The sequence below is a fragment of the Cnephaeus nilssonii genome, assembly GCF_951640355.1.
Source record: "Cnephaeus nilssonii genome assembly, chromosome: 6".
In the NCBI taxonomy this organism is placed as follows: Eukaryota; Metazoa; Chordata; class Mammalia; order Chiroptera; family Vespertilionidae; genus Cnephaeus; species Cnephaeus nilssonii.
The window spans coordinates 42845212-42868585 of record NC_137077.1 but is presented as its reverse complement, the minus strand read 5'-3'; the positions used below and the strand labels follow the sequence as shown (position 1 = coordinate 42868585).

The 23374-nt window shown below is 39.8% G+C and overlaps 1 protein-coding gene across 3 annotated transcripts in view; it reads left to right on the top strand.

The window, feature by feature from the left end:
* The first annotated feature begins 2143 nt into the window (after positions 1-2143).
* Positions 2144-23374, top strand: part of ADAMTS20 (ADAM metallopeptidase with thrombospondin type 1 motif 20) — a 177299-nt gene continuing 156068 nt past the window's right edge. For 2 of the 3 annotated variants that reach the window (XM_079775341.1, XM_079775340.1), the window contains exons 1-2: positions 2144-2381; positions 3009-3370. In XM_079775341.1, coding sequence (XP_079631467.1) covers positions 2291-2381; positions 3009-3370 — 453 coding nt within the window. In that variant the 5' untranslated portion in view covers positions 2144-2290. The remainder of the gene's footprint in view (positions 2382-3008; positions 3371-23374) is intronic. The other variant, XR_013813714.1, reaches the window with a different exon arrangement.

Here is a 23374-nt window from a genome sequence, read left to right as displayed (position 1 = left end):
CAAATAGAGCAGGTTGAAAATCAAATACTCCATTACAAACACTACTTGGAGTGACATCCAGTGATGGAAATGAAATATCTATTTTGCCTGAAGCCAGCAGTCAGATAGCCAATTAAACAGGTGCAGTTCTATTTTCTGTTATTTGTGGGGGGAAGGCATGGCTCTACTGTAAAGATGCATTCAGAACTGCAATGTAATTAAAATGACTCTAACTCTAATGTCCTGAAGGTAACCACTAAATAGACAGGAGTAGGTGAATTCCATTTTTTTGTTTGTTTGTTTGTTTGTTTAGAGCAGTGGTTCTCAACCTTTCTAATGCCGCGACCCTCTAATACGATGGTCTGTCGCGACCCACAGGTTGAGAACCGCTGCTGTAGAGGCTAAGACCATCGGAAAACACAGATATTTACATTACGATTCATAACAGTAGCAAAATTACAGTTATGAAGTAGCAACGAAAATAATTTTATGGTTGGGGGTCACCACAACATGAGGAACTCTATTAAAGGGTCGCGGCATTAGAAAGGTTGAGAACCACTGGTTTAGAGTAACAGTACGCTTAACTTATAAAAACACCAGAAGTCTATAATTCTGTGATGAATAAAATGACACTTGTGAGGAAGGGGTACAAAAGAAGGGGATTGATTGTGGAAGAATTACCATCGAAGCTGGGTAATTTCCTTGGCAAAAGTAAGATGAAACTCTCCTTCCCTGAATAAGATTGTTCCGCATTTGTGAATAACAGATGGACCAAAGTGTATGATGTAAAAGTAAAGAGGTATGCCACAAGAGGTCAATTCAAAGCAAACAGAAATCTCATTGTTGAGAGCTCAGAGGAGGAAGGACAGCCAGGGACTAAATTGAGAGGGTATTCCTTTGTGTTTGTGGAGATTTACCCACACATCCTTTTTCTTTCACATTCTTTCTCTCCTTTGGTTGGATTTCAAGGCAATCTGACTACTCTCTTCCCTTTTGTTTTCATACTGGTTATACAGAGAAGCAGTTATGGAACCTGCATATCAAACGGGTGGACCTGGGAAATGAGAAAGCAATTCTGAAATGACGATTGCTTTCTGCTGCCCCTGAGGTCCATCCGATTCCACACACACCAGGTGACACAACTGGATGCAGAGCTACAGTAATTCTTTAGAAAGGTCATTGTGGATACTGAGGGTCATTTAGATATTTTAAATATAAGAAAATACGACCAGTTTTTAAAAAGTAAAATGATCATCAGAAAGTTTCATAAAAATATTGACTCATAGGCAGGGGCAGATCCAAATTTTGTGGGACTTGACGTTTTTATAATTTTGGGCCCCTTTGTATACCCATTAAGTACAAACAATGAATATTAAAAGAACAAAATCACAATAACTTGTCTGGGACTTTGGAGACTGAGAGCCTTTTCTTTTTGAGTTTCTTTAAACCATTTCCAGAAATTCCCACTCAGAAGTGTTTGTTGATTGCAACCTTAGCTTCTCCTCGGCACTTACAACACTCTTAAATTTCCAACATCTCCTAGACCTAGGCTATTAAGTAAGCTTCATGGGTAGCATCCTCTGCCTACAAGAACTATAGCTTATTTTATCTTGCTTGAGAAGCCTAAAATGACCGTGAAACATAAATAACAGAAACTTTCCATCTGATGCTTATTTCATTACAAGAACTGAAAAACCTCACACACTTATCATCTCTCCACCTCGGCCTCGCAGCTCGTATCCGTCTTGGGTTTTACAGGTACCGGGATGGTGTCCAGCGGAACCTCGGGCAATCCCACGTTGCACGCCCACAGCAGGAGCCCGCGGGGACCGCACTCCGCGTGCAGCTCCGAGCTGGGGGGCGGGCTGCGCGCCTGCGGGCGAGCCCGGGCCGCGCCTCCCGCTGATTGGCCGGGGCCGGCCCCCGGGGCGGGCTCTCCCCCGCGCTGGCCCGGCTCGGGGTGGCTATATTGGCACCGTTCCTGCTGGGTCGAGTCGCTTCCTCGCGCGGAGCTGGACCTGAGCTGAGGGCTTCTGAGGGCAGTGCTGGCGCGGGAAGCGGAGCGAGGCTGCTGAGGAAAAGGCGGGGGCTGCGGGGCTGCAGTGCGATGAAGCAGCGGCTCAGGGAGCGGAGGCTGGCGGCGTGGCGAGACGGGCCGGCCCGGGGCCGGGGCTGCTGCTCGGGAGGCTGCTGAGGCGCCGCGGCGGCCGGCGCGGAGAGCGGCGGGCGAGAGGGAGGAGAGGCGCCGGAGCGCGGGGGCAGCCGGCTGGCTGGGGTTGGCCTCCCGGGCAGGGATCTCCCGGGTGGAACCATGCGGGTGGCCAAGTGGCTGACGGGGCTGCTCTACCAGCTCTCGCTCTTCATCACCAGGTCTTGGGAAGTTCACTTCCACCCCAGGCAAGGTAAGGTCACCGCGCGGCGCCGCCAGCAGCGAGGTGGGGGCGAGGGCCCGAGTGGGACCCCCGGACGGAGCTGGGGGGAGTGAGCGGCTGAGCCCGTTGGGGGAACCCTGGCTCTGCGGGGGCTCCAGAGGCTCCCGGGTCAGTCGGCCTCCCAAGCATCCCGGGAGGTTGTCGCTGGGTCGGGTTTCGAGGAATCGTGCGCGGGGGACGGGACTCCCTCCAGGGACCATGCGGCGGGGGCGCGTGGGGGCCGGAGGGCGCGTGGGGCAGGGGGGCGCGTGCGCCCCTCAGGCACGAGTTGGCGGGGGCGGAGGGGAAAGCCGAGAGGCTTGGGGAAGGAGGCGGGCTGCTCAGGGCCTTGAGTGTCAGGGTCTTTGCTTGGGGAGGGTGAAGCCAGTCGGGGGTGTGGGAAAGCCGGGGGCTCACACTCACCGAGCACACGTGTGTGTTTGTGCGCGCGCGCGCCCTCGCCATCCTGTGTGCATTTGTCGCGCTCCAGGGTGTTATGGGGAGTTGGGACCTGGGACCTTTGGTGGGGACGTTTGGTTGAAGAAGTTTGGGGGTTGGAGTTGGAAACACGTGGGGTGGGGGGTGGAGGGCTCAATGGCCATTTCACTGTGGTTGCAGAAGCGCTGGTGAGGACACTGGCCTCGTACGAAGTGGTGACCCCCGCGCGGGTCAATGAGTTCGGCGAAGTGTTCCCGCAGAGCCATCACTTCAGTCGGAGGAAGCGCAGCTCAGAGGCGCCCGAGCCCACGCCGTTCAGGACCCACTACCGAATCAGCGCCTACGGGCAGCTGTTCCAGCTGAACCTGAGCGCGGACGCGGCCTTCCTGGCCGAAAGCTACACGGAGGTGCACTTGGGAGCCCCCGCGCGCGGGGCGGAGGAGCGCCGGGCGGTGTCCCCCGGCTTGCGCCACTGCTTCTATCGGGGCCAGGTCAATGCCCGGGAGGATCACGTAGCGGTCTTCAGCCTCTGTGGAGGCCTGGTAAGCGCCCTCCGGTCCTTTGACGTTTTCTTGAGATCCAGTCTAAAGGCTCCATTCAGGCAGCCATGTAATGGGTTTTTCTGAGTTAGTGGTTGGTGACCCAAGAGATCAGAGGGGGTCACTGGAGGGATTAACACCTAAGTGAACCCAAGCCAGAGGCCGCTCCTTCCTGCAGTGAGGGGCTTGGAAGAACAGCATGTCTACCTGCTGGGCAAAAATGAACTCTACTGTGAAAAGCTGAGAAGACTCTTGGAAGTGTCAGACAAGAGAGAGGCCCAGTGAGTGAGTCAGGGAGTGGCCGTATGGCCTCTGCTATGAGGGAAGTGTGGTTTTCACTCCGACACATCCATTCCTGACCATCGGTTGAGGCAGAACCTCCTGGACTTAAGTTTGTTCTTTAAGTTTTAGGCTGATGGAAGGAAAAGAATGTATACATATAACGAGAAGGTTTGAAAGGAAGAGTGCGTTTTCAGTAGTAGGTGGATGCTCATTAATCGGTGCAGTACAGAATAGGGAAGAGGTTGAATCTGACTGTTTAAATACATTGCATTAAACAAAATATGAGTATCTACAGTGGCCTGGTGCCAGCAAATGGTCATTAGAGTGAGACAAGAGTAAAAGATGGAGACTTTGTAAGAAAAACCTTATTGTGGGGAGAGAGGAAATGAAATGAAACACATAGAACCCAGTATTTTGTTTCTCTCCCTCTAAAACAGATTGTAAATCTTTTTGCCATGATTTTCTTCAGTCTGGGGGAAACATCTTCTCTAAATTCTCCTAAAATAATAACTCATATGTTATTTTACACAGTTAAAATGATCTAATTGGCTCCCTTGTAAATACTAACAGTAATCAAAATGTTACAACTATTACAATTTGTGGTGCTGCGATGTATACTTCTTTAAGAATTCATTCAATATCTATTGGGAGGGGTCTGTTTACTACAATTCTTTTCCAGTGGTGATGACTATAAAAGATCCAGATAGCTACATCAAGTCTAATGTAATACAGAAGTATCGGTTTATTGGTGACAAAGTAACAATGTCTGTGGTTTTTAACCTCCAATCATACTTTTAGGAAATGTTAGGTATCAGAGGTTAGTAAAAATAAAGATGTAATACTTTCCCAGACGAGTTCATGGAACCCAAGGTAAATAACACTTCTATTAAAACATCTGAGCTCACTTCATCATTAACTCCTCCAATAAATACATGTTCAAGAAGAGACAATCACTAGGACTTTGATTATAGGATTCTAGTGTTCTTCACAAGTAGTTTAGCTTTTTCTTTTTTGGAACAAATTTTAAAAGAATAATTGTAGAACATCAACACTGTTTATTCTTTAATTAAGTAAAATGAATGGATAATAGTGCTCACCAGGCCACATGTAATACTTCCTTTCAGGTTAATTGATGTAAGATGTCTTTCTGGGTGTGAATAGGTCATTACTAAATAAATTTGGAAAGTCTCTTTGGTCTTTTTCATGCTGTTTTCTTGAGCTACATTTACATGGAATGACTTCAACAATTTTCTTTCTGCTGTGGATAAATGTAAAATGCTTGCAACATAAAAATGGCAGAAACACTAATATTTACATAGCTACTTATACAGCAAAGGAAATAAAAATATTCTCTTTCATAGAACCTTTCAAATTAATGTTTAGCTTTTCTAGAAAATTCTATATTTACTATCATAAATTTGACATGGTCAATATGTGTGTGTTTTTTTCCTTAATTGAATTTGTTGGAGGTGACATCTATAATAATAAAAGGGTAGTATGCTAATTAGACTGGACATCCTTCTGGGCGACCTTCCAGACGAAGCCAGGGCTGCGAGGGAAGCTGGGGTCCTGGGTGCCAGAGCTGGGGGAAGGAAGGCCTACTCTTGCACGAATTTTGTGCATCAGGCCTCTAGTTGATTAATAAAACCATACAGATCTCACATGATCTCACTCATGTGGAATCTAATGAACAAAATAAACTGATGAACAAAATAGACCCAGAGACATAGAAGCATGGAATGGACTGATGAATTTCAGAAGGAAGGCAGCAGGGGTGAAGAGGTGGGTGGGGAGTGATTAACCTGGGAACTTATGCATATATGCATAACCCATGGACACAATAGTGTGGTGAATGCCTGGGAGAGGCTGGTGCAGGGTGAAGGGGGTCAATGAGGACAAAAACCAAAGGGGATACCTGTAATACTTTCAAAAATAAAGATGAATTGAAAAAAATAACTGTACAGGTTTCAAGTGTACAATCTGTAACACGTCATCAGTATACCGTATCGTGCACTCACCACCCAAACTCAAGTTTCTTTCCACTACCATTTATCCCCTCTTTACCCTCACCCCCCCTCTTTCCCTGGCAATCACCATACTATTGCCTGTGTCTATGAGGTTTTTCTTTTTGCTTAATCCCTTCAACTCTTTCACCCAGCTCTTCCAACCCTCTTGCCCTCTGACAGCAGTCAGTCAGTTCTCTGTATCTATGATTCTGTTTCTATTTTGTTTGTTATTTTGGTCATTAGATTCCACATGTAACTGATATCATATGATATTCGTTTTTCTCTGACTGGCTTGTTTCACTTAGCACAATACTCTTCAGGTCCATCCATGCTTCCGCAAAAGGTAAGATTTCCTTTTTTACGGCCACGAAGTATTCCATTGTGTAAATGAACCACAGCTTTTTTATCCACTCATCTACTGATAAGCTCTTGAGCTGATTCCAAATCTTGGCTATTCCAAATAAGTTTGTAAGGAACATAGGGGTGCATATATTTCTTCAAAGTACTGTTTTGGATTTCTTCAGGTTTATTCCCAGAAGTGAAATTGCTGTGTCATAAGGCAGTTCCATTTTGAATTTTTTGAGGAAACTTCTATAATGTTTTATACAGTGCCTGCACTAATATGCATTCCCACCAACAGTGCACAAAGTTTTTCTTATTACACATCCTCACCAGCACTTGTTTGTTGATTTATTGATGATAACCATTCTGAGTCATGAGGTGATCTCTTATTGTGGTTTCAACATGCATTTCTCTGATGATTAGTGACATTAAACATCTTTTCATATGTCTGTTGGTCATCTGTATATCCTCTTCGGACAAGTGTCTATTTAGGTCCCTTGCCCATTTTTTAATTGGATTGTTTGTTTTCTTGATGTTGAGTTGTAGAAGTTCTTTATACATTTTGGAAATTACCTCCTTATCATATGTATCATTGGCAAATATGCTCTCCCATTCAGTGGGTTGTCTTTTCATTTTGCTGATGGTTTCCTTTGCTGTGCAAAAACTGTTTAGTTTGATGTAGTCCCATTTAGTTATTTTTTTCTTTTGTTTCCTTTGAGGAGATATATCAGAAAAAATATTGCTACAAGAAATGTTTGGAGATTTTACTGCCTATGTTTTCTTATATGATTTTTATGGTTTTACAACTTACGTTTAAGTATTTAATCAATTTTTACTTTATTCTTGGGATGGTGTAGGAAGGTGGTCTAGTTTCATTTTTTTGCATGTGTCTGTCCAATTTTCCCAACACCATTTATTGAAGAGAATGTCTTTACTCCATTGTGTATTTTTGCCTCCTCTGTCAAATATTAATTGACCTCAAAGGTGTGGGTTATTCTGTTCTATGGATCTATATGTCTGTTTTTATGCCAGTACCAAGCTGTTTTGATTACTATGACCTTGTAGCTTAATATCCAGTATTGTGATCTCCAACTTTGTTCTTCTTTCTCAAGATTACTGAGGCTAGTTTGGTGTCTTTGTGTTTCCATATAAATTTTTGGAATGTTAATTCTAGTTTTCTGAGATATACCATTGGCATTTTAATAGGAATTGTGTTGAACCTATAGATCATTTGGGGGTAGTATCACCTTTTAAGATATTCATTCTTCCTATCCATGAATACAGTATATGCTTCCACTTATTTATATCTTCCTCAATTTCTTCATATTCTATTATTTTGAGTATAGGTCTTTTACCTCCTTGGTTACATTTTTTTTCTGGCTTCTTTATTTTTTTGTTGTCATTGCAATTGTAAATGGGATTGTTTTCTTAATTTATCGTTCTGATAGTTCATTTTTGGTGTATAAAAATGCCACTGATTTCTGAATATTAATTTTTGTATCCTGCTAATTTACTGAATTCATTGATCAGTTCTAGTAGTTTGTTTTTTTAATGGAATCTTTAGGGTTTTCTAAAGATTTGTGAGTAATGACAGTTTTACTTCTTCCTTTTCAATTGGGATGCCTTTTATTTCTTCTTTTTGTCTGATTGCCGTGACTAGACCTTCCAGTACTATGTCACATAAGAGTGGTGAAAGCCGACATCCTTGTCTTATTCTTGACCTTGAAGGAAACACTTTTAGTTTTTGCCCATTGAGTATGATGCTGGCTGTGGATTTGTCATATATGGCCTTTGTTATGATAAGATACTTTTCTTCTTTTCCCACTTTGCTGAGAGTATTTATAAAAAATGGGTGCTGGATTTTAGCAAATGCTTTTTCTGCATCTATTGATATGATCATGTTGTTTTTATTCTTCATTTTATTTATGTGGTGTATCACACTTATTGATTTGTGGATATTGTACCAATCTTGCATCCCTGGAAAAAAATCCCACTTGATCATGTGTAGGGTCTTTTTAATGTCTTGCTGGATCCTATTAGGTAATTTGTTGTTGAAGAATTTAGCACTAAGTTTACCAAGGATATTGGCCTATAATTTTCTTTTTTTGTAGTGTCTTTATTTGGTTTTGAAATTTGGATAATGCTGGCCTCATTATCCTAATTTCAAGAGCTTGGGAGTCTTCCTTCATTTTTAATTTTTTTTAATAGTTTGAGAAGGAGAAGTGTTAGTTCTTCTTTGAATGTTTGATAAAATTCTCCTGTGAAGCCATTCGGTCCAGAACTTTTGGTTTGGGGGAGTTTTTCATTACTGCTTCGATTCCATTAGTTGTAATTGGTCTATTCAGAGTTTCTGATTTTTTTTTTCTGATTCGGTTTTGAAAGATTGTATGCTTCTATAAATTTATCCATTTCACCCAGGTTGTCCAATTTTTTGGCATATAGTTGTTCATAATATTTTCATACATTTATTTGTATTCTGTGATGTCGTTGTTTCTTCTTCTCCTTTTCATTTCCGATTTTATTTATTTGAGTCTGCTCTCTTTTTTCTTTGAGACTGGTTAAAGGTTAGTCAATCTTGTTTATCTTTTTTAAAAAATATGTTTTATTGATTTTTTACAGAGAGGAAGGGAGAGGGATAGAGAGCGAGAAACATCTATCAGCTGCCTCCTGCACACCTCCTACTGGGGATGTGCCCGCAACCAAGGTACATGCCCTTGACCGGAATCGAACCTGGGACCCTTCAGTCTGCAGGCTGACGTTCCATCCACTGAGCCAAACTGGTCAGGGCAATCTTGTTTATCTTTTTAAACAACCAGCTCTTGGTTTTATTGATCTTTTGTGTGTGTTTTTTTTAATTCTCTATTTCATTTATTTCCTTTCTGATCTTTATTATTTCCTTCCTTCTACTTATTCTGGGCTTTGTTTGTTGTTCTTTTTCTAGTTGTTTTAAGTATAGGGGTAGATTACTTATTTGAGATTTTCCTCGTTTCTTGAGGTAGGCCTGCAATGCTATGAATATCCCTCTTAGGATTGCTTTCGCTGTATCCCATAGATTTGGGGTTATTGTATGTTCATTTTCATTTTTCTCAAGGTAACCTTTGGTTTCTTTCTTGATCTTATTGTTAACCCATTTATTGTTTAATAACATGTTACTTAGCCCCCATATGTTTGAGTGTTTTTCCTTTTTTATGGTAATTGGTTTCTGGTTTCATACCATTGTGGTTGGAGAATATGTCTGATATGATTTCAATCTTCTTGAATTTATTAAGACTTGTTTTGTGTCCTAACATGTGGTCTATCCTGGAGAATGTTCCATGTGGACTTGAAAAGAATGTATATTCTGCTGCTTTGGGAGGAAGTATTCTGTAAATATCAATTAAATCCATCTGGTTTAGTGTGTCTTTTAAGGTTGCTGTGCTTTTTTTTAATGGTCTGGAAGATCTATCCACTGATGTTAATGGAGTATTAAAATCCTCCACTATGACTATATTATTACTATTGATCTCTCTCTTAATGTCTACCAAGACTTTATATATTCAGGTGCTCCTATGTTGGGTGTATATGTTTACAAGGGTTATATCCTCTTGTTGGATTGATTCCTTTAGTATTATATAGTGACCTCTTTTGTCTCTTGTTAAGACCTTTGTTTTAAAGTATATTTTGTCTAATGTTAGTATTGATACCTCAGTTTTTTGTTTTTCATTTCCATTTTCATGGAATATCTTTTTCTATCGCTTCACTTTCAGTCTGTATGTATCTTTTGTTCTGAGGTGGGCCTCTTGTAGACAGCACATATATCATGTTATTGTTCATTTAGCTATGCTATGTCTTTTCACTGAAACATTTAATTCATTTACATCTTAACTAATTATTGAGAGGTACTTTCTTATGGCCATTTTATTTTATACTTATGTTCTTCTCTTTCATTTTTTTATTCTTCTTCTTAAAGAAGGCTCCTTAACATTTCTTGCAATACTGGTTTGGTGGTAATTAACTCATTTACTTTTTTGTTTGTTTGTTTGCTTGTTTGGGAAGCTCTTTATTTCTTCTTTAGTTTTAAATGATAGCCTTGCTGGATAGAGTAATTTTGGTTGTAGGTCCTTTACATCACTTTGAATATATCATGCCATTCCCTTCTGGCTTGAAGTATTTCTGTTGAGAAATCACCTGACAGCCTTATGGGAGGTCCCTTGTAGATAACTGTCTTTCTCTTGCAGCTCAAAAATTTCTTTATCTGTAATCTTTGCCATTTTAATTATGATGAGTTGGTGTGGGCCTCTTTGAGTTCATATTATTTGGGACTCTGTGCTTCCTGGTCTTGTGTATCATTTTCCTTCACCAGGCTAGGTACATTTTCAGCCATTGTTTCTTCAAACAGGCTCTCCATTCCTTGCTCACTCTATTCTCTTTCTGGTACCCCTATGATGTGGATGTGATGCTTGATGTTGTTCCAAAGGACCCTTAGATTTTTCTCATTTTTAAAAAATACTTTTTTTGTTGTTGTTGCTGTGCTTGGGTATTTTTTGTTATCTAGTCCTCTAAATCGCTGATTGAATACTCTGCTTCATCTAAACTGCTGTTGATTATTTCTAGTGTATTCTTCATTTAAGATATTGTGTTCTTCATTTCTGACTGGTTCTTATGGTTTCTATGTCCTTTTTAATTCTTACTATCTCTTTAAGTTCTCATTGATATCATCCACTCTTCCCCTAAGGTTCTTGAGCATCCATATAACCATTGTTTTAAACTCTGCATCTGGTATCTTCGTTGCTTCCATTTCATTTCATTATTTTTTCTGGAGATTTCTCTTGTTTTTTAATTTGGGGCATATTTCTTTGTCTCCCCATTTTGTCCGTCTTTTTGTGTTTGACTCTGTGTATTAGGTAGATCTGCTATGACTCTCAAACTTGTTATGATGGCTTTATGATGTAGGTGTCTCTTAGGGCTCGGTGCTGCAGTCTTCGAGATTACCCGAGCTAGGTTCTCCAAGGAATGTTTCTTGTGTGGCGTATGTGCACCCTCCTGTTGCAGTTGATTCTTGAATGCTGTTGGCTCTTTCATGGGTGGAGTTAACCCTCAGGCTGGCTGACTATAAGGACAGACCTCGATCACCATGTGTGAATCGCTGTGTGGGTGCTGCACCTGTGAGGCAGCGTTATTCCCAGCAGTGTCTGGTGCTTGCCAGAATCACCCCTTTGGGTGTGCTGCTTGTGTGGCTGGTTGTGTCAAGCTCTGATGTGTTCTGAAGCCTACCACTGGTTGTGTTGGTTCTGGGTTTACTTGGGCAGAGTTCTAGAACAGGTCGGTGTCAGATATTGTGTATAACCAGCCTTGGGCTGCCTGTCTGGAGCTACCACGCTATTCACTGTTTGTAGCTGTCTCTATTGGGCCTGGGTGTGAGAGGGAAGGGCCAAGCCATGTACAGAGTTCAGCTTCCTCTAGTTCAATAAAAGGTCCAAGGCTTCCTGACCTGCCTCCACCAGTCAGCTACTCCGCCACCCCTTGAGGTTGCCTGGACTTCCCCAAAACTGTCCAAAGAAAGACTGTAGAGTGGGCAGGCTGGCCATGACCCACAGATCCTTCCACAAGGCATGAGCTTGATAGGGCGGGGTGACCTAGTTTGGGAGGATGGGACTAGTGGGTCCCCTACTTGGGAGCAGTGTGGTCAGGCACTCAGTAAGGGAAAGTGGCTCCTATTCCAAAGCCATACCACCCAGTCTCTGCCAGAGTTTCCAGCTCCAGCTTTCTCAGGAGGAGCACACCACAGGTTCAGGTTGGGTGCAGCCAGATGTCCCCATTGCAGCAGCAAACCCAGCAAGGCAGAGCCATTGGGACTTGGGAGGACAGATTAAAATAGTCTCCTGTTGGGGGTGGTGCCGGCCAAGCCTGCCAGAGTGGGGCAAGTACTTTACCACCTCTCTGTTCCACAATCATATAACCCAGTGTCCATCCAAGTCCCGACCAGAGCCTCTGAGGGAGACACGCTCCAAAGGTCCCAGCTCTCAGCAGCACTCCCTCCCCTCCCAACCCTATGGAACTGAGCTGATCAAGGCAGGGCTTCCAGGACTTGGAAGAACAGATCAAAACAGTCTCTATTTGGGGCTGGTGCCAGCCAATCCTGCAGTAGGGGGGAAAAAATGGCCCCTGTCCCAAAGCCACAGGGCTTAATGACTGTCCAAGTGTCTGCCTAGAGTTTCTCCAGAGAGTATACCAAAGGTCCCTGTTGGGCACAGCCCACAGACCTTTCTGCAGGACTGGAGCTTGGCAGGGTGGTGTCACCAGCAGTTGGAGGTCTGAGTTAGTGCACTCCCAGGCTGGTGCTGTAAGAACAGAAATGCTCATTTCCTCTTTCACATCTCATTTATTAGCCCATTCTTTTTCCAGCTTTCTACTTCAGGTAGCATCTACCTTTCCTTTCTTTGGTGGCTGCTGAGGAATGTGACTTTTAGAGGAAAAGAATAAAAAACAAATTAATATTTTAAAAATATCCCTTTAATGCAACCATTTTAGAAAATTGACACCCCAACACATATGTATATTCTATTTAGTTGTTAATGTTGCTTTAATCCCAAACATGTGAACTGTGTTTTCTTTTGATTTCTATATGGTTAATTGTTTTCCACTTTTAGAAGTCTTGGTAATTACATGTTTTTCTCTGTCATTAAATCACTGAACCATGACTAGTATTGTTTAGTTCTCTTAAGTATTTTGGGCCCAAGAACCAGAAGGGGCTAAGAGTCTGCCAGAAATTGTTTTGTGTGTGCATAACGTTTGCTTTTCTAAAACCTCTATATTTTTCTTAAGAGTATAAGTATATATCACAGAATTTAAACATTTTTGAATAGAAATTTATTTACACATTTCTAAAATCTATAGCATATATGAAAATAGAGCTGAATCCTAGGATTACCGGTAAGGTTATGGCTAGTGAGACTTTATGTTTTTTGTCCATTGATATCCAGTGGTACATAGTTACCAGGTCTTAATAGTTCCTATGTTCAGCTATAAACTTCATTTTCCTGGTCATATTATTGATCTCCTAATGCTGGTACACTCTTGCCAAAGTGGAGGTCAGTATTTAATAAGTTGGTGTGTTTTTGGTGGATAGTTGTCACAACAGCATGCATATGTTGTACAGAGGCCACACTCTCTGTGCTCTACTCACCCTCTTCTCATATTACCCGGTGGGTTCCCTTCTTCCAAAGGCCCTCAGGGATGAAGCTGACCACCTAGACAGTTAACGTCCCCATTTCTTGGTGGGATTTAAAGCAATACAATCTTTTTGGTTGAAAGAAACAGTTTCCAGATGTCATAAAACCAGACATTGCATCTGGCTTGTGCAGTATTCTCACGGAGTAGCTCACAGGGGCTGTGTGTACTTTTTGAAGTTCCTTGTGTGAACCATTCTGCAGCGTGTCATACACTAATGCTCTCTGATGACTGATTATTGAGTTGCTCTAGTAACTTCTTGTTCAGACAAGAAATAATTGTGTGGAAACTATCAGTGTCTTTACTGGTTTTTGTCTATTCTGGGAAAATTCTAATTTTATTTTTAAAAACCTTCCTCTTTACAAAGAATTAATATAGCCCCAGATCATTACACATGACATTGTGTATTCATATTTTTTTTGTTATTGGAAAAATGCATAGGGACTTCCTTTAGTAATTTATGTGCTCAGTCAAACAACATTAGGGAGACTTTCTTATGCCTCTACTTTTAACAGTTTAGTGTTAGTTGTATCTTTCTAGAAGCAGATATGCAAAGGATTTTATTTAGGGGACGTGCCTGTGTTAGAGAAAGTAAGAAGAGAATGATGAAGTCTGAAACAGATGAAGAAAGATGATGAGAATGTTCGTTAGAAGCACCCCAGGCTGCTGGGCAGTCTAAGTAAGGCTCAACAAAGCATGCCTCAAGCTAAATTTGCTGGAAGAAGAGTCCCATGCCTCCTAAGAAGGAGTTTACCCTTACAGCCTTGCCATACTCAGGCACTGACTTGGTGTAGCACTTAGGAGCCATGGCTGGGGCACAAACACTAGGTTTTTTTGAGGGATTATATTGTCAAAGAAACCAGTAACTTGGACTATAAAAAGCCTTGACTGCTTTTGTTGTAACCTGTAGACTCTTAGAATGATGGATTTCAAAACCCAGCATCTGGGGCCCCTGACCAATTATGCCCAGCATTCTGAGGGCCACCACAGCGTGACACCAGGCACACAAACACTTAATGAAAATAGTTGAGGAGTACAAAAAGTGCTGTGTGAACTTTGGGGAAGGAGTGATTGAGATTGTTATGAGACCTGTGTTGGAGAAGGCTTCTCAACTGGACTTTGAAGGATGACTAAACATAGTGAGTCTGTGCAGCTAAAAAGTAGGGTGAAAAGGGAGGTTGAAATCCAATTGTTAGAGACTGAAATGCATTGTGAAGGATGAGGGCTTAAACTGAAGATGGTAGGTAAGTTCAATGTGTTTGAAGGGGTCTTTCCTTATGCAATACCATGTAGGATACAAGGGAGGCAGTGAGTCACTGAGAGCCACTGTTGTAGTCTCCTATGGGTAAGGAAGAGAGGCCACTTAAGGTAATGTGGTTTTAGAGGTGAAGAAGAGTGGGTGCCTATGGAAGGTGCACTACTGTGTAGACCAGTGGCTCTAAACTAGGGACAGTTTTGCCCCCCAGGGGACATTTGGCAATGTTGGGAGACATTTTTGGGTGTCACAGTTCTGCAGGGATAGGGGAGGGGAACCCACTGCCCCAAACAATCTACAACAAAAATTTATCAAAATTTCAATGGTGTTGAACTGAGCTAACTTTTAGGAGGTCTGTTAGAATTTTAAACCATAAGAGGAGACCAAGTAATGACTCTGACTTAAATGACCGATGGATCCTGTGGCTATTAACCAAGAGAGAATCCTGTGGCTATTAACCAAGAGAGGATCCTGTGGCTATTAACCAAGAGAGGTAAGGACAGAGGAACAGGAGATAAGAAATATATAATTCTAGAAACATTTGTTTGATTCTATTGTTGGTTTACTTTAATCTTCATAATTGTTTGAATTTCTATTTATTCTTTGTCTAGAATGTCTTTCCCTTAACTGCCTCCCATCCTTCCAGATCCATTTTGAGCCTTTCTCCCCGCCCTTTGCCCCCCACTTCCCACCTTATTCTTTCCTAGACAGAGCTGACCAGGCCTTTCTTTGTTCTACCACTGGACATTTTATGCATAATATATTGAATTGTACTTATTTGTCTACACTTGTATCTCATTTGTAGATTTAAGTGTAGGGATGATATTCATTTTAGCATCCAATACAGCTTATAGAAGAAATTCTCAATACATATTTGAAAGAATGAGTTAAAGCAGATTTTATTAATATGTGCCAAATAATTAGGCTAGCTCTTCTTTACATCAGTCATTCAGTGCAGGAAAATTATATTAGCAATTTTAGTTTAAGTCCTTGAACAGACCTAAAAATTTGGTATAGATTAAATCTTTTTCAGATGATAGCTAAACTGTGTTCATATGGGCTCACATTGCACTCTTGTTACTTGTGGCTTATTCTTGTTTTGCTTATAACTACTGTTTTCTACAAAATATAGTTAATTAAGCTATTTGATTCATATTAATATTCAGAGAGCCCTAGCTGGTTTGGCTCAGTGAATAGAGCATCTGTCTGTGGACTGAAGGGTCCCAGGTTCTATTCCAGTCAGGGGCACATGACCGGGTTGCGGGCTTGGTCCCCAGTAGGGGGCATGCAGGAGGCAGCCAATCAATGATTCTCTCTCATCATTGATGTTTCTATCACTCTCTCCCTCTCCCTTCCTCTCTAAAATCAATAAAAATATATTTAAAAAAATATTCAGAGGAAGACACATTTGTTCATTCTTTTTCAACAAATATTTTTATTTTATTTATTTTTTTTAAATTAAGCTATTATATGTGTACATATCTTACCATTGCCCCCCCCCCACCCCACTCCCTCAACAAATATTTTTCAGTCATTTATGTACCAGCTATCTTTACATATTGGTGCATGATGTCCTTAGTACAACAGTATAAAATTTATTAATTAAAATATTCATGATCTACATAAATCCTTTATTACCATAGTAAAAGCATGGAGAAAGCATACCAGTTCTTGACTACCTCAGTTCAAAGGAGACACACTTCTATGTACATTCTATTGATGAAAGCTAGTTGCCTGGTTCTACCTTGATGCAAAAGGCTGGAAAGCAGGGACAGTGATATGCCCAAGAGGAAGAAAGGAGAACAGGTACTGGTGATTACCAATAGTCTCTACTACAGGCTGTTCCCCAAATATCCCTTTCCTTTCTCTTCCTATACATCAAACATGCTCATCTTGCCCAGCTCAAATTCCAAGATCTCTGGGTAACTTGGTCTTCTTCATAAAGTTTAGATGTGGCTCTTTGTAGTTTAGCAACTAATGAACGAATAGGACAACATCTGCACCTCCCACCAAGCCAATGTACTGCACGATCAGCATGACTGCAACCCTAATCTTAACTTCCTATGGATAGCGGGGGAGACACTTAGTAGTCACTGATTTATAGCAATTCTGGACTTCTGGGGATTGCGCAGACCCACTAACTTGGTAGGAAGAGAGTTTCTTTCTTATCTTTCTTGATTCTCCTTTCTGGGAAGTCCAGTCACCAAGGTCCCTGGTTCTGTTCTCTGGAAAGGTCTTGCCTATCCTCCATGCCCACATCTAACATAGATCCTGGGGGAATTCAGAAATGCTGAGGGAATTCTGAGAGTCTATAGGTTACAATGAAAGCAGTCAAGGCTTTTTTAGGTCCAGGTTCCTGGTTTCTTTGACAATACAGGAAGGGGCAAAAGTAAGTTTATAGTTGTGAGCACCAGAAACTGAGTTTATTCTTGTATTATTTATTAATGATTGTATTATTTTCCATATGAACAACTGTCAACCTACTTTTGCCTCACTCTGTATAATCCATCAAAAAAAAACCTCATTGACTTCTGATGGTAGATCAAGTTTTGATAATTGCTTCAAGTTAGTTTCCTGTGACAGTTGCCAAAGCCTAAAAGGCATTTATGTTAAATCAGTGAATGCCAAGAATCTCTTATAAGGCAAAACTAAATACTGGATTCTCATGTACTAGTAAACCAAATAAAATTAGCAGCTGTTTTAAAGATGTAGAACCACATTACATATATTATAACCTACAGGTAGGGAAAAATACAAAGGGAGACATAACAAATGAAAAATGTTGGCCTACATGATAATTGAAGAGTATCATATGTCACAATAACTTTAAATTAAAATATAGACTAGGAAAATATATGCTCTAAATATGATAGATGGTCTGGGAGATACCTGGCATTGTGTCTCTATAGATATTATATATATCTTTTCAAGTAATATTGGCTTATAACGTTTAACAAACATATTTCCATTGTACACCTGCAAATTAGTTCTTAATGGTTTACTGTTAAATTTCTAATTGTTGTGATCACTATATTTTATGTGTTCACAAATACTTTATTTAGTAAGAGGTTAGGAGAGGCTGTCCTGAGAATCACTACCCAGGATTCACAAGAACGCGGCCATTTTTTGACAGTTTTCTCCACTGTTAGTGAGCTCATAAGACTTCAAAAAACACGTCAGTGCCTACAATAAAGAGAGATAATACAGAATATAGTTATTGATGTTGCTGGAATACTATTTGAACCTGAGTCATTTGGCAACATAATCTTGGTAGACAGGTCTCAAGTTTTTGTCTTATTTTCTTGATCCTCATGGGCAAGGACTTGGTGAGAGAGCAGTCTCTTTTTATTTGTTTTAAATATATTTTTATTAATATCAGAGAGTGGAAGGAGAAGGAGAGAGAGATAGAATCATCAATGATGAGAGAATTATTGATAGGCTGCCTCCTGCATGCCAACTACTGGGGATGGAGCCCACCCCACAACTTGGATAAGTGACCTCCTGGTTCATGGGTCAATGCTCAACCACTGAACCACACAGGCCAGACAAGAGAGCAGTCTCTTTTTAGGTGAGGTATCAGCAACACATGTCATCTATTGTCTCTCACTTTTATACTGGAGATCTGGAACTGTGCTATGGAATAGGAGGGGGGGAGGTAAAGAATGCTGCTAGAGGAGAGAAGACTCATCTTTTCAAAAATATTACAATGAATTTTTTGCTTCTGGAGCCAATTATGCTTTTTTTTTTTTTTTTTAATGAGTCATTCACTCAATGTGTGCTTATATGCCCTACAGTATTTCCTAGGCGTGGTCAGTGGTGCTGTAATCAGAAACTGTCAGGGTGATAAACCCTTTGCATTGAAATGAGTATCCCAAAATAAAAATGAATCTCAGAGTTAATCTTCATGACCTTTCTTGCATAACAATTATACTTTGCCTAGGGTAAAAAGGGTGGCTACCACATCTGTTTTTAGTGAAGAGTTCTTTATCCTATTTCAAAATATATTCAATTTCAAAACAGTTACTGACATTATTTTAACACACACTGCCTTTCTCAGGAAATTAGGTGGGTAGAATTATTTCTATTTTGTTTTACAAGTTATGGAACTTGAGGGTCCAAGATATATAAAGTGGTTTGTTCGAGGTTGCATGAGTGCAAACCCAAGACTCATACGTAGGCTCTCAAATAACATTAAACTGATCCTCACTACATGACACGATTGAAGGTTGAAAAACTAAATATTTTAGTCTTCATGGTAGTAATTACCAGCGATCTAGCCCTTAAGTGCAAATCCAATTTAAGTAATAGTTGGGAGCAATTTGTTACTAAAATAATTTCTCAGTATGGACTCTAATTGTCTTGTTCAATATTTTATTTTTGAATCTTGCTCTTTAGTTACCTAATGTAATACCTATAAATGACTTGGGAAAAGAGTCCAAATGGTTTATATTTTGTACTTGTTTTTATCCCTCAATGAAATCTGAGAGTACATTATTGGTTGTTGCTATAGTACATGTGTTCACCATGTATTTGGGAAAAAAATATGGATGAATGGAAAAAATATATGGGTTGAATGCCACAATACTGAAATAAGAACATTTTGGAAAAACAATTGTATAAAAAACCTCTAAACATATAAAAATTTTGGCCTGTGAGAATAAATTAAAACCAGTTGTGCAATCACTTACTGCCTTTCAAAACAGTTGGCAAATAGAATATCATTGCTCCAAATAATTGGGAAACCCTTGCCCAAGTGAATACTGGTTTTGCTGCTTTTAATAGTTATAAAAAGAAAGTGTTTGGTATTTGATTGGCATTTCTTATGAATCAAATTGCAGTGCCCATCTGTAGATAGGCAGTTACTAAAAATATGGTGTGATCTAAATATAATTCTATGAACCACCTGTTTTGTTAAGTCTTCCAATTCCTTACCAGGTTCTTTTCCAAGTTAAAAAAAAATTAAGTGCTTCCTCAGTAGCCTTTAGGCAGAGCTCTAATATTTTTATTCTTTGAACAGAAAGTTCTCTGCAATGGAGTGGATTACAGAAAAATTGGTAGAAGTAAAATACTCTTAACTCCTTCACTGATTAATACAAGGAAATCACTTGGAGGACAAATTAGTTGCCATTTATTCTTTTTTATTTTAGTTTTTCCCTTTTTATTCTTGAACTTAGTATTTTAGAACATAAAGGATTTGTTGGAGAAAAGGCCTTTGAATGGTAAAAGCAATATTCTTAGCAGGCTGGGGTGCTCTAGCATGACTTACAAGGAGATGCTGATGGCCTCTGGGTAGAACTATATTCATTTCCCACATGGGATTACAGATTGGACCCATGTGCAGCTTTATTGGAACATTATAATAAAAGTACTTCATAGTCAGGTTTTGATTTAAAGGAGTACAGAAAATTCCCCAGGTATAAATATTCTCAATATTCTTGGGAAAGTGTCACATGATTTCAAAGTAGTTTTCTAGGTGGATTTAGATAAGTAACAAGTTGCCTCATGTCTATTTGTATCTTTTACCAAGATGCTATCACATTTCCCATCCTCAGCATGCTTTTCCAAAAAGGCAGAAAGTGATTTTCCTTGGGTCCATTTACGGGCATTTCGAAGCCAGTGTCTGTAATTTGTAAGCATAGCTGAATTTATCTTTCTGGGAAGGCAGAAAAAGCTTGAATTTTGAAATCTTGGAAAGAAGTGGTTTAGAAAACAGGCACTGGTAGAATTAAATATGCTAGATGAAATCCGAAAATATAGAAGACTATAATTTCAGTATGATGGAATTTCAATTATTTTTCAGCTTTAAAAAATGTGTAATTTAACATATTAGCACATTATATAACCAGGAATGCCTAGACATTTTACTTTCTAGCACTGAGATAAAATTATGTAAATATCTCAAGACAAGTTTCCAAGCTACTATAACTTAAGAATGTTAGAGGAAATAAAGGGGTTTCTAAAGGGTATGTGGGGGAAAACACAGATATTCTACTATATTTATTTTTTCCTGCAACGGGAACGCTAGTTATAGTCATAAATGGCTTTAAGTGATTATTCAGTTAAAAGTGATTTAAAATGTGTTTATTATTTACAATGAATTTAAAGCATTGATTTCAACATTATTATCTTTAAGGAATTTTAAGATATTTGCAAGTAGGAAATGGAAGTGAAACCTCCTTCACCAAAACGGGGCTTATCATAGCATCTAGAATTCAGTAATTCATATTTATTTCTAGATTGGTTCTTCACAGAAATTCGCTTTTCTATGTGAAAAATTGCAAGGTTTTAGATGCAGATAAATGTATATCTGTATGTTCTGAAGTGTGATGAGTGCTTTTTGATGTCAAGCATAGTGAGTGCAACCATAGCCTGCCTGTCTACCTGCTCCTACTGCATATCCGCTTGTTGGCACAGCTTTCGCCTCACTGTTCTCTCTGTCACTTGAACCTGCCAAGTTTTTCCCCATCACTGGGCCTTTCAGTCCCTGCTCCTTCTGTTTGGAATGTTCTACCAGAGTTTTCCATGGCTACTTCCTCATTATTCTAGTTTCAGCCTCCCCACAGCACCCTCTATCATTCTGTTTCCTTGCCTTAATTTTTCTTTAAAAAATTTTAATTACATTTATTGGGGTGACAATCTATATATATATATATATATATATATATATATATATATATATATATATATATATATATATATAAAAGCCTAAGCAACCAGCCAACCAACCGACTGGCCAGTAGCTATGATGTGCACTGACCACCAGGGGGTAGGCGCTCAATGCAGGAGCGGAAACCACAGGTATGGAAACATGGAACAGACTGATGAATCTCAGAGGGGGAGGAGGAGGGAGGAGAGTGGGAAGAGGTTAACCAAAGATCTTTTATGCATACTAGAGGCCCAGTGCATGGATTCGTGCACCAGTGGGGTCCCTCGGCCTGGCCTGTGCCCTTGTGCAATCTGGGGCCCCTCAGGGGATGTCAGAGAGCTGGTTTCAGCCATATCCCCACAGGCCAGGCCAAGGGACCCCACTGGTGCATGAATCCGTGCACTGGGCCTCTAGTGGTTAATAAGATTATATAGGTTTCAAGTATACAATTCTATGAAATATCATGTATATACTGCATTGTGGGCCTATCATCCAAAATCAAATCTTCTTCGTCTCCAAATAATTATTTTCTCCATTGCACCTGTTATCACCTGGCATGCTATATTTTTATTTATTGTTTATCTTTTCTCATATAAGTTTAAATTCTTGAAGGCAGAGATTTTTGTCATGGTCACCTGTGTGTATATAGCCTCTAGAACTGTACCAAGTACATGGTATAGGTATTCTTTAAATATTTGTTAACTATTTTGCAGGGTTTATAAAAATTGGAATATGATAACTAGTCCAGTGTAATGGATTAAGGCATGAATTGTGGAGCCAGGCTATGTGGGTTCATATCTTGGTTCTGTCACTTACTGGAAAAAAGATGTAAGCAAGTTACGTAACCTCTGCTCTTAATTTATTTCACCTTTAAAGTGGGGACAATAATAGATTTTACCCCAAAGAGTTATTATTAGCTGAAAATAGATGCAAAATATGTATAAATGATGTCTTCTGGACATATTGGAGTTAACTATTATTATTATAAATGCCTTGATGATTTTTTCTATTCATATAAACAATTAGAATGAATTATATTAATAGGTGTCCAATATTAAATCATACTTACATTCTTATGATAAATTCCATCTCGTGATGTATTTTTCTTTCCATGTGTTTCTGAAGTTTGTTTGCTAATAAAATTTAGGACTTTTATCTTAATATTCATATATGAGCTTATCTTAACTGTATGTTTTTTGTTTAATTTTGCTGCCATATTTATCATGTTTTGCTGTAAGTTTACACTAGCTTCATAAAATTAACTTGAATGTTTTATTTTTAAAATATTTTGGAACAGTTGAAATAACAGTGGAATTATCTGCTCTTTCAAGGTTTGGTGGAATTTCTCTGTGAAACCATCAAGGCCAAGAGGTTTCGTGGTATAACTCTGATAACCTTTTCTATTGTTTGGTAGAAAAGGGGTCTGTTGAGATTTTTAACTTTTCTGGAGTTATTTTGGTAAATTATATTTTCCAAGGAAATTGTCTTTATCATAAACTCTTTTTCTCCCTGGTTTTCTGCTTTCCTCAGGCATTGGCATCTTGTAACTTTTTTGTTCCAACTATCCTCCCGTCACTATCACTGTTATTCAAGGTTTGTTACCTCTCTACTGGGCTATAGCCTTTGTCTTATAACTGCTAGTATTTTTTTTTTTTTTTTTGCTACCATATATAACACTCGATGTTGCTAGATTACATTGCATACCTTACAGTCTTACTCATTCATTTAATATGTTATCCAATATCTGGTACACGGCCGGCATGAGAGGCATGCAGAAAAGAGTGCAGGCAAAGCTCTGCTCTCATGGAGTTTATATTTTAGTGGATAGTGTCAAACAAGGAACAAATGAACATAAATAAAAACATATCCACTAGTGATAAGTGCTATGAAGAAACATGAAACTGGATAAAAGAGATAAAGTAGGAGTTTGGGTGCCATTTTATATAGGGTGATGAATGTTGAGTAGAGACATGTAGCGAGAGCCATCAGGGAAACATTGAGAGGCAGAAGGTTTAGTAAGTACAGAAGTGTTGAGGGGAGAGTATACTTGTCATGTTTGAGGAATAGCAGACACTAGGATGAGCCAAGGTGCAAGCGGGAGAAGAAGTCAAAACTATTAGTCACCTGTGTACTCGGAAGGACGGTTGGTGAAAAGGGTTGGACAGATCACACAGGATATTGTAGATCATTGAAAGAACTTTGAATTTTACCGAGTGACATGAAAAGTCACTAGAGTGTTTTTTGTTTTTTTAGAATGACATGATATA